Source organism: Pygoscelis adeliae, unplaced genomic scaffold (genome assembly GCF_000699105.1).
Source record: "Pygoscelis adeliae isolate BGI_AS28 unplaced genomic scaffold, ASM69910v1 Scaffold306, whole genome shotgun sequence".
Taxonomy (NCBI): Eukaryota; Metazoa; Chordata; class Aves; order Sphenisciformes; family Spheniscidae; genus Pygoscelis; species Pygoscelis adeliae.
This window is the reverse complement of record NW_008825072.1, coordinates 1,876,358-1,889,246: the sequence shown is the minus strand read 5'-3', so window position 1 is coordinate 1,889,246 and position 12,889 is coordinate 1,876,358. Positions and strand designations below refer to the sequence as shown.

At 49.2% G+C, this 12,889-nt stretch overlaps 3 protein-coding genes across 3 annotated transcripts in view; 2 read left to right on the top strand and 1 right to left on the bottom strand.

Annotated features, from left to right (window-relative positions):
• Positions 1–4,272, top strand: part of RAD54L (RAD54-like (S. cerevisiae)) — a 24,182-nt gene extending 19,910 nt beyond the window's left edge. The window contains exons 14-17 of the mRNA XM_009326613.1: positions 224–302; positions 409–588; positions 2,014–2,177; positions 3,372–4,272. Coding sequence (XP_009324888.1) covers positions 224–302; positions 409–588; positions 2,014–2,177; positions 3,372–3,573 — 625 coding nt within the window. The 3' untranslated portion in view covers positions 3,574–4,272. The remainder of the gene's footprint in view (positions 1–223; positions 303–408; positions 589–2,013; positions 2,178–3,371) is intronic.
• A 22-nt stretch (positions 4,273–4,294) lies between these two features.
• LRRC41 (leucine rich repeat containing 41) lies at positions 4,295–12,741 on the bottom strand. Its single transcript, XM_009326612.1, has 9 exons — positions 12,723–12,741; positions 12,185–12,255; positions 10,205–11,372; positions 9,542–9,787; positions 8,467–8,631; positions 8,024–8,122; positions 7,428–7,550; positions 6,491–6,566; positions 4,295–5,259 (listed from the first exon to the last, which is right to left on the bottom strand). Exons 1-9 carry the CDS (start codon positions 12,739–12,741, stop codon positions 5,025–5,027), a joined length of 2,202 nt encoding a protein of 733 aa, XP_009324887.1. The 3' UTR covers positions 4,295–5,024.
• Positions 12,742–12,748: 7 nt separating this feature from the next.
• LOC103919150 (cytochrome b-c1 complex subunit 6, mitochondrial) overlaps positions 12,749–12,889 on the top strand; it is a 2,255-nt gene continuing 2,114 nt past the window's right edge. Inside the window, exon 1 of the mRNA XM_009326611.1 lies at positions 12,749–12,754. Within this exon, the coding sequence (XP_009324886.1) occupies positions 12,749–12,754 (6 nt within the window). The remainder of the gene's footprint in view (positions 12,755–12,889) is intronic.

Below are 12,889 nucleotides of genomic sequence, written 5' to 3'. Positions count from 1 at the left end.
CTTGTGATCTGTCTTTTACCTCAGATGTTCCTGAATCGGAACTAATGTGACTTGTGCTTTGGCTACTAGGGTCACTCAGCAGAAAAGCTCTGGCCCTCTGCAAAAGCTCCTAAAGCCTAGGCCCTTGTTACAAGGCTGTTTGTGAATGATTTTTCTCTTTCGAGTAGGATGCTCTAAAGGTCACAGCAGTCTGTCTGATTGTGGTAAATGCTGTATATTCTAGGTATTTATATGTCCGGCTGGATGGCACCATGTCCATTAAAAAGAGAGCAAAGATTGTGGAGCGATTCAACAGCCCATCGGTAAGTGGAACCTGCCAGATGTGAGCAGCTCTCCTGCCAGTTCTGAATGCTGTGAGTAAAAGTATGGCTGCCTCTGTAGTTTAATGCAAGCCTGCCTTTTCCACAGAGCCCTGAGTTTATCTTCATGTTAAGCAGCAAAGCAGGTGGCTGCGGTTTGAATTTGATCGGGGCTAACAGACTGGTTATGTTCGACCCAGACTGGAATCCAGCTAATGATGAGCAGGCCATGGCTCGTGTGTGGCGGGATGGCCAGAAGAAGACATGCTACATCTATCGACTGCTTTCAGTGAGTCTTATTCCTCTCACCTCCTCAACGTGGAGTTCTTGGTGCCCAGACTGCCGCTGCCGTGATTGGGACCAGAAGGGGAAGAACTCTTTTGTGTTGGTGACCAGAATTGATTGGAACTTAATTGCTTCCTACCTGCAGATGTGTTGCCAGGGAAAACCATGAAGGTTCAAGCTTGGAGGGTCATTACTGCAGGCCTTGGTTTCTAATGGTGACTGGCTTCTGAGAAATAGAAACAACTGTGGCTTTCCAGATAAGATGCTCCTCTGAAGTCATTTAGGCATCTGACTTCTTTAATTTCATGGGGTGTCTGATGCCGAAGTTGCTGTTTTTCAGTTTGGCTGCAGTCTGTTTTGGTTGGGTGTACTTAATAAACAGCAAGTGTATTTCCAGAATTACAGCAGCTTTTGGAATGGGGCTGCCAGTTAGCAGGTAGAGTAGTGCTCTGTAAAGGAAAAGCACAAAGGAGACTAGTCTTTTCAGGCTGCTGTAACACTTTGTCCAGCAGTGCCAGTAGTGATTACTGCTCAGAAATGTCCCCTCTCTGCCCTTGTTCACCTTCACCTCTTATTACTTCAGACTGTGGGGTTTTTTTTGTTTTGTTTTGGGTTTTTTGTTGTTTTGGGGTTTTTTTTTGTAAGCTTGTGTTCCTTGATCAATTATTATTTTACTTTGACAAAACAGATGTTCTTTGCCCATCTCTTCCTTATAGTGTTCCACTCTTTCTCTGACCTGGCTGCACCTGGAAGCAGGGAGCTCCTTTGCTTTTAGAAATAGGAAACCGGTCTGCAAATCATGAGTAATCACCCCCCTCCTTTGTATTACATTTGTTTGCAAAACAGTCATTTTGCTCTTAGATTTTTTGCCTTAAAAATGTAGCATACTGGGCTTTTTGCACATCTGTTCTAGAAGTAGTCATCTCCCTCTGGACAGCGGGTGTGATTGATCTGTGTGTGGGTGAACCAGTAAATACTGCTGATGCTCGTGTCACCCAGGGCTAGCCCTTGTTGCTGTTTTTTGGGGGAGGTTGTGTTTGGTGTTGTGTTTTGGGTTTTTTTTGTGTGTCAGGGAATGGCTGTAACTGCTCACCTCCTTTCCCTTCCTTCCTGTCAGCGTGAGCTGGTGTGGTGTGTGAGCTCCAGCCACAAATGGCAGCTCCACCTCTTCCTCTTCCGTATCTCCATTGGATCCACTCCTGTAGCCACGGTGAACGGCAAAAGAAGCAGAGTTGGGTTAGATCAGCAACCAAATAGGACATGGTTGGAGTGCAGCTAGTAAAACTTGCCTGTCCTCTGTACTGGTCTGGCAAGGCACTAAATGGTCCTGACAGCTTACTGCTGTTTGATCTGTGGCACTTTCCCAACATAGTGCTCCTTTAACACTAGTGTCCCAACTGTGCTTCATCTCTGACTCTCTCTCCTGTAGACGGGGACCATAGAGGAGAAGATATTCCAACGCCAGACCCACAAGAAGGCCCTCAGCAGCTGCGTGGTGGATGAAGAGCAGGATGTAGAAAGGCACTTCTCACTCGGAGAGCTGAAGGAGCTCTTCACATTGAATGAGAACACCACTAGTGACACCCATGACAAGTGAGTATACTGAATGATTAATGGATGGGGTCAGCAAAAAAAACCCTCCACAGTTTGGCCTACTGATTCAGGGGTTCCTCAGGCAGCAGGAAGAAGCTCAGAGAGAGGGGGCCTCAAGTGTCTCTGCTTCTGAAGCTGTTAACTACCTGAAGATGAGCACTTCCTTGTTGTCCTCCCTCTTTGTTGTCTTAGAAAAGCTGTGCTGGCTAGACAAGTGAGCAAACTATCTTGTTGCTGCCTGTGTTTGGAGGCTGTGAAATAATGCAGCTAATGAAAAGAGAGAAATTGATCAGAGCTGTTCAAATTGGTGGATCCCAACTTGGTCATTCCTTGCCGCTCTCCTCCTGGTGGTTTGTGATCTTTGAAATGCTGAGCTGCTTCCACTGCCAGGGCTGCTCCATCCGCTAAGACTTCATGAGGCCAACCCAAGTGCTGTTCTGGGGACTAAAAGAATCCTCTTCTCCGTTGTCTGCCCTTCTCCCCCATCCCTGAGACCTGTGGTGTTGTAGCCACCAGAAGGAGGACAGGGAGTGCGGGAAAATGCTTCACTGTGAGGGTTAAGACTCTTAGTTCAGGCAAGAAGTGAAGGGGATTAGTTTTAAGCCGACTCAAAGCTTAGCTCTATGTAGGTATCTTGTCTGCACGGCAACAAGCTTTGCTGGCAGGGCTGCTGCTCTTTGTCTCCTTATGTGGCAGCTCAGTAGGGCATCTCCAAAACAGCCTGAGCACAACCTGGTGGCCATGGTGGGAGCCAGGCTGGAGCAGTTTGCAGCATGGTGGGCACTCTTGAACTTGGGAAGTCTGACGCAGCGCTAAGAATGTGTTAGCGGTAGGGGTGTTCACTCGAGATGTGCTCTAAGCAACATTCCTCACCTTTCAGGGGAAACTCCTGAACTTCCTCTGGGTCCTGCTGGACCATTCCCACGTGGCTAAACATGGAGGGGGAGCGCCTCCAGAAACAGAACCCCAGGGTTTCCAAAATGCAAGTCATTCCTTATCTGTCACACGTGCCAGAAGGTGGTTGTGTGTTTAAATGAAACGTGGTAGTAACTAATCCTGTCTGAAAATCCAGTTGCCAGTGTTGCAGGTGAAGGGGAGTTAATCCAAATGTTACCGGGCTGCATTTTTTTAAACAACCCACACGCTACAGAAGTGGAGGAACCTTGCACTGACCTTGTGCTGGCTCTGTTCCAGGATCAAGTGTCGTCGCTGTGTGAACGGCCACCAGGTACGGCCCCCTCCTGAAGGGTCCGACTGTACCTCTGACCTCTCCCAGTGGAACCACTGTGCTGATAAGCGGGGGCTGCAGGACTCTGTGCTGAAGGCTGCATGGGATGCCGCTGTCACCTTCACTTTTCATCATCACTCCCATGAGGAGCAGCGAGGGATTCCCTAACAGGATACTGTCCCCTGTGGGGGCAAGGGCAGGCTGCTGTGGCAGTCCGCCCCACTTTAATCTCTTTCAAGGAAAGGGGCAGTGGGTAGCAGTACATGCTGGACTGTCGTGTGGCTGTGGAATAGCAAAACAGCGTAGTTTCCGAGAGGCTGGAAGGCCCTTGGCGTCGTTCAGTCTACTGCAACAGCAAGGAGTCCATGGCTTTTTCTCTGCTGTTGTATTGTGTGCCTGAAAAACAGCCCTTTGGGAGCTGGGAGTCACTAGACCTTGTGCGCTTCATCAGACTCAGCACTGGTCCTCATGCTGTTGGTGTCTGTGCCTTCTACTCGGCCAAGTTTTGTCTTCAGGTTTAAGTTAAGCCTGTAGTTTTATAGCACTTGATGTGCAGTCATGTTTTTTTCCTTGGCAGCTATGACTTACAGCTGCTGATCAGAAGCTTGCAGGATCCATTTCTGTTGTGAAATGTGAACCTTGCTGATTACTCAGGAACAAGAGGTTTTGTACGAGAAAAAAATTTCAGCTTGTATGTTGAACATCTGGCCTGAAAGATCATGTGGGCAGTAGGAAATCAGGCTCTATTAAGGTAATTCCATTTCTAAAACCACTTGCTTTGTTATGGGCAGGATCCCCTGATCTAGCAGAGTGTTTTAATTAGATCACATTACAAGCCAGTAATAAAATTCACGCTTTGGTACATTATGGGTCTTAAGTTATATTTTTATTATAAAAATGTTACAAAAGAACAAACTATTCAAAACCTTTGTAAAATGACTGCAGACATTGGAGAGGGGCAACACAATTGCAAATAAACAGCAGGCTACTTGGTACATAAAGAAATTTTTTTTTTATAAAGTAAAATTTTCCAAATGTAAAAGGTCGAGACTGGGGGCTTTTTTAGCTTGTCTTCTACTCCCTATAAGTGGAGGGAGGAGTTCTTATTTCACAGATCACAGAACGGTTGAAGTTGGAAGGGACTTCAGGGTCATATTGTCCAATGCCCCTCCTCAAAAGCAAGGTCGCCTAGAGCTGGTTGCCAAGGACCACAACCAGATGACTTTTGAGTCTCTCCAACGATGGAGATAGTCATTGATGAGGCATTGGCTGAAACAACATGAAATTTGTAACAACACCCAGTGAAATAAATAACTGCTTGTCCAGGGATCTGCAGGAAGTCACAGAAGCTCATTTGGTATCTGTCCCACTTACTGTCTTCTCAGTTTGAATATTTTAAGAGTTAGATCACCTGGGAATACAGCTGTTGACCCACACGGTCTTACGTGTCACTTCACTGTGGTATCCCTTCTTCAAACGAATAGAAAAGTGACAAGAACAGCTGTATACTGCTTGAACCAGGGGAAGAAAACCCCACCTGTGCTGTGAAATAAATCTTATCGGGCAGGGACTGAACTGCTTAGTTCAAGTTGATCCGTTTTCTCCTGCTCCTGCGTCCATCACATGACACTGATGTAGTCAGCAAAGGCCTGAGAGGAGTCCCACGAGTCGTTGACCACACTGCACACAGCTTTGAGACGCCGAAGCGCTTCTTGAGCTGTTTCAGCATCCTGGTCCAGCCAATTTTGGAAGAGGCGGAGGTGCGTGAATTGAATCTGTCCCCCTCTCTGCTGGATGTGGCCTTCCAGCTTCTTTGTGAACTCCAGGAGCCCATCAGGTTTGATGCAATTCGAGCTTTCCAGGGAAAGAAGGACAAAAAAAAAAAGTCATTAAGAGTCTAGGCTATAATTTGAGCAGTTTAAATTACTGTTCCTTCTAATAACTGCCAGTGCAGGTACTTGAGGACGTTTCAATGCAAAGTACAACTTTCTTCAGCAATACAAAGTGACATTAGTTTTGATGAAAAACAAAACTGAAGCACAGTAATATGAAGGGCTGGAAGCTTTTTAAAACTAAACTGGTAAACACTAACAAGTTGAACTCATTATCCTGGCCTCCTTACTACTGACTTAAGTAAACCTAGCCGTGGCCTTAAAATGTTGCTGGACTCAAGCTGCTGGAGTGCCAGGAGCACTTCAGTCTCGTAGCAGCTGTCAACCGCCTGGACCAAGGGGCCTGGCCCAACTTATAGGTCCCAGTGCAAGCCTCAGCAGTAAGTGATCATTCATCTCTTCCTTCTAAGAAAAGCTGGAGAGCATGCGTCAGGTCCTGGTGTTTCTAGGAGATTAAAAGGTCATTTCCCCTGCATAAATCCATAAATAAATACAAAGTTGCATGCTGGACTTAATCTTGTGAGAGGCATAGTAACAATCAGGATTCAAGGCTGCTGAAGGAGTGGCCATGGTTAAATAAATTGTCAAGCCTGTGTGCTCTCAGCAACCTGAGCCATCAGGATGTAAAGAAGAGGGGGGGGGGGAATCAAAAGAGTCATTAGTATTGCAGAAATGCCACCCTCCGTGTGCTTCATGAAGGTTACTGCCTATCTTTATGGCCATTCAGGCTCAAGAAGAGAGCAGCAGTTCAGGTTGAAGACCGAAGATGATGAAAGGAATGCAGAGGCATTCACGGGATCTGACAGGGGCAATGACAGCATTCTCTCCCTATTCAGGGGCAGTGGGAACAGAGCTATTCATGCTGATGCCTAAGAATAAATGTACGTAGGGACGTTAGTTCTAACCTACAGCACAGGAAGGGCTTGCAGGAGCCTCCCAAAGGAGCAGCAAACCAAAGCTGCTCTTACGATGGAGATTGACTCATTTATAAAAGGCAGAGGGAGATGCCTCAGAGATGCTGGAGGTGCCCGAGGTTGTATGTGCCCATTGCAGCATTTCCTAAGCTTTTCTTGGGCACACATTCCCTTGAGCAAGAAACAACATCATGCTCGGGCTTCTCCTGCTGTCTGAGCCCAGTTCAGCTCTGGCCCTCCCAAAACAAGAAATTCAGTGTGTTTAGAGCAGCAGAATACCTGACATCCAGCTGGCAAAGAGAAGAGGAGGAATCTTCAGAGAAAATGTCTGCAAGGGCAACCAGCCTGTGATTCCCTAAGAGCGGAGAAATGTGGGTGTTAGATGCAAACTGGGAACTGTCTTAAGTATTTAAATGGCTACAGGGCTGGGATAATAGTAGTGCAGAAAGGAGGTTGTAAGCACGTGCACGCAGCACAAAGGGCTCATCTCTGCACCCTCAGTTTGTCCCTCCTCAGTGGCCTAAAGTGAGTTCACCCCCCTGAGCACAGTGTTGAAGGCAATGGAAACATTTGTTGATTAGGGCAGTTTGTTTCACAAATGGCCAAAAGCACAGGGTTAAACACAAGCCTTAGAAATTAAGTGTATTCCAGGGGATCCCAAGCTTTCCTGTTTCATTTCATTAAAAGAACAGAAAACAATGTTCTGGATTTCTCAAACATTTCTACTTGGCCTGTGATCCAAAAAGCCTATCATTTCTGTAAATTCAGTTCCACTTCTTTGACACAAACCTTTCTCTTACTTGTTCCCATCCCTCCAGTGGCTGCCGACAGCTTTTAAGGCACAAAAAGCCCAAACTTGGGCAAAACCTGTGCCTCTGAGTGAGAGGCAGTGCATCTGCTGCTGGACCTGTTCCTGTTAAAGACTCTGAAGCAGATCTGGAGTCCTGCTGATACTTGCTTTTGCTGCAGAGAAAAGCAACTGTAATGCCCGCACAGCACCCGGGCTCTTGGTAACTGCTGAACGCAACTGAAATTCTGACTTTAAAAAGTGAACTCAGTGCTCCTCATTTTGTGAACTAAATCCATTCTGTTCGTGCATGTGTTAATTTCAGCACTGAGGTCACCAGCTAGCAATGGTCCTAACTCCAACCCTGAAGTCACCTCCAAGAGAGCTGGTCTAATGTCAAGGCCCCACAGCAACATTCTCTGTACGCACCAAGGCGATTCCCAGGCAGTTTGAGGCTCTTCAAAGATGAATTTCTTTTCACTGTATTGATTATTTCTGACAAAAACTCAGTAGTAGAGCTTTCAAACAGCCGGCAGAAGGAAAACGTGATTTCTACAGAAGAAATGGATTGACAGTACATGTTAGTACTCCCTGCACACTTCCACAATTACCTCCTGCAGGCAGCTCCAGCCCCTAATCCGTATGCAGTAACAAAGCTTCCCCAGCAGTGGACTGCATACAACAGCACCACCGCTGTCACAGGAAGAGAGCACAGATCACACCCGGGGAAGTGGCTTTGACAGCTGACCCAGTGAAAGGCTGATGTGCTTGCTCTGCAGGTTAAAAATCTTTTATAGCCAAGACTATGAACTCTTCTCTGCAGCATACGCAAGCTTTGCAGCTGCTCCTCTCTCAGAAGAGAACCAGACACGTTCCCACTCTGCCAACAGCTACAGATCTGCTCCAGGGACAGTGACGTTTGGCTAAACCTTACACATCCGAAGATCACCTCTTAAACGTCAGCCGGCCAAAAGCAGCCACCTGCAGCGTCTTCCCAAGCAACAGCACCCCAGAGTTTGCTGTACCTTGCAGGACGGGATCCTGAAGCAAAAGCAGAACTTCTTTCTGGTGCTCAGCCAGGTTCACATCATGAAAGCTCAGTTTCTTCAAGTTTGGATTACACTCTAAAAGCAAAACAAGTTCTCAGGTAAAGTACTGTACGTCCTTGGGATAAAAAGACCCTGACAGCTACTAGTTAATGCCCAGAAACCGAGTTGGACTGTGGATAATTCATGCCGGATTGTGGGTAATTAAAAAGGAACCATCCTGCTGTGCAGGATCATTCACATGCTCAGCACAGAAAGTGGGATGGCTGACACCCATTTCCTTTTCTCAGGAGACTTCAAGGATGTCCACACTGAAGAAATGGACCCACCTAAGTGGGTCCACCTTCATGCTAAAGGATGGAAGATCACAGCAAGGAAGCTACTCTGTGTGTCACAGTGATACCTACAGGTTAGCAGAGTACCTTTGAGCACCTCCAAAAGGAGCCCAAGCTCCTGAGAACAGGGCAGCGTGGCGCTGTCAAGGGACAACTGCTGGAGGGACTTTGATGCTTTGAGCACTGGCAGCAGGAACGCGGTGTGCAGAGGCTCCCTGGGAAATCGGATCTCTAGCTGCTCCAGGCAGCTCTCTAAGGGAAGAAAAACAAACAACAATGAAGGAGCTTGGTCTGGAGGGCCCGTCTTCAACATAGCTAGGTCCTAGAGCGAGCAAGCAGTCCACGTGCCTGACATGACCATTGTTTAGGTTGGCAGAAAGTGCCTATGCGACGCGCTCTGCCTCACAGAGCTCTATGGCAACTCAGACCTACGGTAGGGTAAATCACCCAAGGCTCATTTCAGGACTGCTGCCAGACCACAGGGCCACCAATTTCTACTGCGTTCTGGCAGTGAAACAGTGCTTGAGAAAAGGTCACCCTTTATGCACAAACTAGTCAGCGTCTTCCCAGAGCACAGCTCTTCACTGACTCCACTCCATACTCGCTCAGGCTTTGCTTACTGCTTTTCTGGTCATTCAAGGGCTAATAAGGGTGATGAGAGACCTGTGAGCTGAGAACACGCTGCTATAGCTCCCAGACTATAATCCAGAGGCTTGGGCACGGCTTTGCCATCGCCTGTGGTATTGCGATGATCAAGAGATGCTTTCCCTCTGCTTAAGGGTCCACCTAAGGCTTAGAGCCTCACAGTCAATAGGATGGACAAAGCAGAAGCTCCCAACCAATTTACAGATCTGGTGGGATACGCTCCCCGTGGGCTGTGTGGACAGTCACTCCTAGCAGGTTATGACTGGCCCTGTACAAAGCTGATGTTCCAGCAGGTTGGCATACAGTAATCAAATGCTTTGTCTGAGACTCGGGCTCCACCGAGCACGTCACAGACTGGAAATGACAAACTGCAACGCCATCTAAATCAGAAAGGTGAGGCTGTAATTGCTTAATTACACACCACTGTAACAGTGTAGCGTTCAAATCTGCGTGCCCAGCTTTTACAGCTCTATCTGCCTGCCACATCCTGGTCATCACTCAGAATGATGATTCCTACCTGGGATTTCTACCTCACTGCAGCTTGGATTCCCCTCTGGCCTGTTCCCCTCCAGCTGGTTTTTGAGGTCGAAGCTGACTGAGAGTGTGTGGAGCTGGGGAAAGGCGCTCAGGATGCAGCGAACAAGCTCCATGCAAGGCATGTGGGAGAAGACGTCGCTCACACGCACCACGCGGAGGTGGCAGTCCGAATGGCGGGAGAGGGCCCGGAGCCCAGAGAGGATGCAGAAGATGTCAGCACCCAGGCCTGGAACAGCATTTGTACAGAAAGGTGTTAGCTGTGCCTGTACAGACACCAACGCACACGCAGCTGGAGCTGCACCAACGGCCAAGCAACCTAAGCCAAAAGCTAAACTCACAGACTGCTTTGTCCACACGTTCTTAAGCTAGACTGTGTATACGGGAGATGGAGATCTGGCTCTTCCCTTCGCCCTCTCTGGATGACATTTAAGCACACGGCCAAGGGCTGTTCTGGTGCAGAAGGGCCCCATTCTCTCCCCCCAAAAAGTCCTCACACTCATTAACCATCTCTACTGATGCCGTTCTCAAGATCAGGTACTCTTACAACGCCCATTCCAGTAACAATAACATCAGGGTAAACCCGAGCAATAAGTCAGACCGTTAGACCAAGGCTGGAAGGAAGCAACCTGTTCACACCACTAACCGTTGTAAGACAGAACCAAGTTTTCTAGAGACACCCAGGAGCTCAGCAGGTTACTCAGAGTCCGACATGTCTCCCCAGTCAAAGGAATGGAGAACAATTCCAGCGTGGACACGCTTCGGAAGCGGTGAGCAGCTTTCAGAGAAAAGATCCCAGCAGATCCTCCTCTTTTCTTACAGCCAGCATGGCCAGTGCACGGAGATCCTGGGGAGGAAGTAGACCAGTTCTCAGCGTTTTCTCCCTCTGTGGCGCTGTTTTTGTCGAGTAACCCTGAATTATCCTCTCTAGCAACAGTAAAAACAAAATCATACAGGTCTTCTGGGTCAGCATATGGTCCCCTGCTTCGTCTGAGGCAGCGACGTTTCTTCCCCACTGCAGATTTCAGCCGTCTGCGTGTCTTTCGAAGAACGGGGTGACAGGACAGCTGGTCTGAGATGCAACGAGGAGAAGATCCTCCCTGAATGCTGGTGTCGTCACAAGGCACCTCGCTGCTTGCCTCCTCACACACTTGATTTTGCAGAGGAGGACTTCTCGGTCTGGAGAGGACAGAGTTCAGGTGAGCGTCAGCCCCGTATCCATTCACCTCCACATCAGCCTCCTCCGGGGCCCTGGGGGATCCCTTCTGGTTCTCACCATTGCTCCACTCCCTCTCATCGTAACGGCCCCTCTCTGCTCGTTCTTGCGCTGACTCCTGGCTTTGGGCTTTGTCCTCCTCTCTGCAAAGGCCACATGGGCTGCTGTGATACACGAGGGCATTTCCCGAGCGCCAAAACCCAGCGCTCATGCTCAAAATGAGAACAAGAAGAACCGTGTCGGGAACAGGCCAGGAATACATGGACACCTGGCTGACAGAGCCGTGGTGAATCAGCCGGTGAAGAAGTAAAACCAGCGAACGCCTGATGGACTGGTCGGAGGAGAGGAGGTGCTGGAACTTCAGGATCCGCAGGGAGCCAGCCAGGTTTTCAAGCACTTTCTGGTTGTGCTCAGCAGTGAGCTCCACCGCGCCCTGCAGCATGTTGCAGAGGGTAAGCTGGGAAACGTGTGGGGAGCTGTGGAGCAGCGGCGAAAATTGATGGTCGTTGAGACGCCAGTCAGAGGAAACATCCAGAACACCGTGAAGAACGTTTGAGAAGAACGTTTCAAGGAACTTCTTCCTCCAGCAGGTTATATTCTGCAGTTAAACAACAGGGCCGTATTAACAAAAAGTCAGCCACAATTTTTCTTGTTCTTTTTAAGTTAAATTACTGCTGTCTGCTAACCTGGTAAATGTGGTGTCCAAAAAAACCTACTGCTAGCACAACTGAGACTACCTTTCCAGTTCTCAACATCCTTCCTCAGTGTATTTGTTGAAGAACAGAGCTACTCCCATCGCGCTCTCTTCATCCTGCTTCTGGCCTAATTTAAACATACTCAGTGGTTTGAAGCTAAGCCGTGCTTTTGCCTATTAAAAACCACATCATCAGGAATTTTCCTCCCGAGTGTCTATTTATAGGCTGTGATAAAGTTGTCTGTTAATGATTCTTCTGCGATGCTGAATCAATGGAGCTGCTTCAGTTTTCCTACGTAAAACCATTCTTCCAAACTCACTGTCTTCTGTAAGTATTTTTCTAGTGCTTTCTAAGACATCAGCACATTTTTTTGCCAGCATAAGTGTAAGCACGATATAAGATACTGTTTTTATCCTCTGTTTCCCTAAGAATTACATCTCTAAAGACAGGATTTATTCCTTTGGCAAACTCGCTGTTGTGAGATGAAGCGTGTGGCTGTACGCTGCAGTTCCTTTTATGAACCCTGTTTCCCAAAATGACTGTAATACCAGGTCATGCCTTGGTCCTGAGCTCTACGAATGCTTATAAACCAGCGCCAGCAATCGCTCGGAGGTGGCCAGGAGCAACGGCAGGCTTCAAAATGAAACCTTGCGGAAGATGTCGGAAATGGGGTGCCTGCGTCGTGCCCCTTCTCCCACCGGCAGCGTCCCCTCACCTCCGAGTTGGGCGGCCTGGTTTTCATCACATCGTCCCACAGCTTGCGCCAGATGGGCTGCGTCGAGAGGCCTGGCGGGGAAAAAATAACCAACCGGGCGCTTTCACCCCTTCTCCCCGTCTGAGTGCCCTGCCCCGGAGCTCGCAGGGGCGCCGGGCAGACAAGGGGCAGCGCTGGGGGGGGCAGACCCAGGCCCCTGCAGCAAAAGGACGGTGCTTTGCGGCGAGGGGAAGAGCACTGCCTTTTAAGGGACGCGAGTCAAAAATGGCAGGTTTTGTTGGTCCTCATAAGGAGCAAAGTTACAGCGGGGCCCCCACCACTGTGTGAACCCTGCCCGGGTACGGGATGGGGCTCAAGGTTTTGGGCGCAGGGGGTGTCCAAGCCCCGGTGGCAGGGACTGTGCTCCGGGGGTGTCCCCCACCCCCAACAGAGGGGTTCGCCCCTCCGGCCCGGGGTTCCCGTTTCCAGCCTGGAGGGGTTCATCCCTCCAGCGCGGGTTCCTCTCTCCAGCTGGGGGTCCCTCCGGTGTGGGGCTCACCTCCCAGGCCGGGGGGCATCCCCCCGATGTGTGTGTGTGTGTGTGGGTTGTCCACTCCACCGGTTTTGGGAGGCTCGTCCCTCCCGCTCGGGGGTACGCCCAAGGGTTTGTCGCCGTCCCCGCCGGTGTCACCTGCTCTCCGCGCGGCGCCCTCGGCCCGCCCGGGG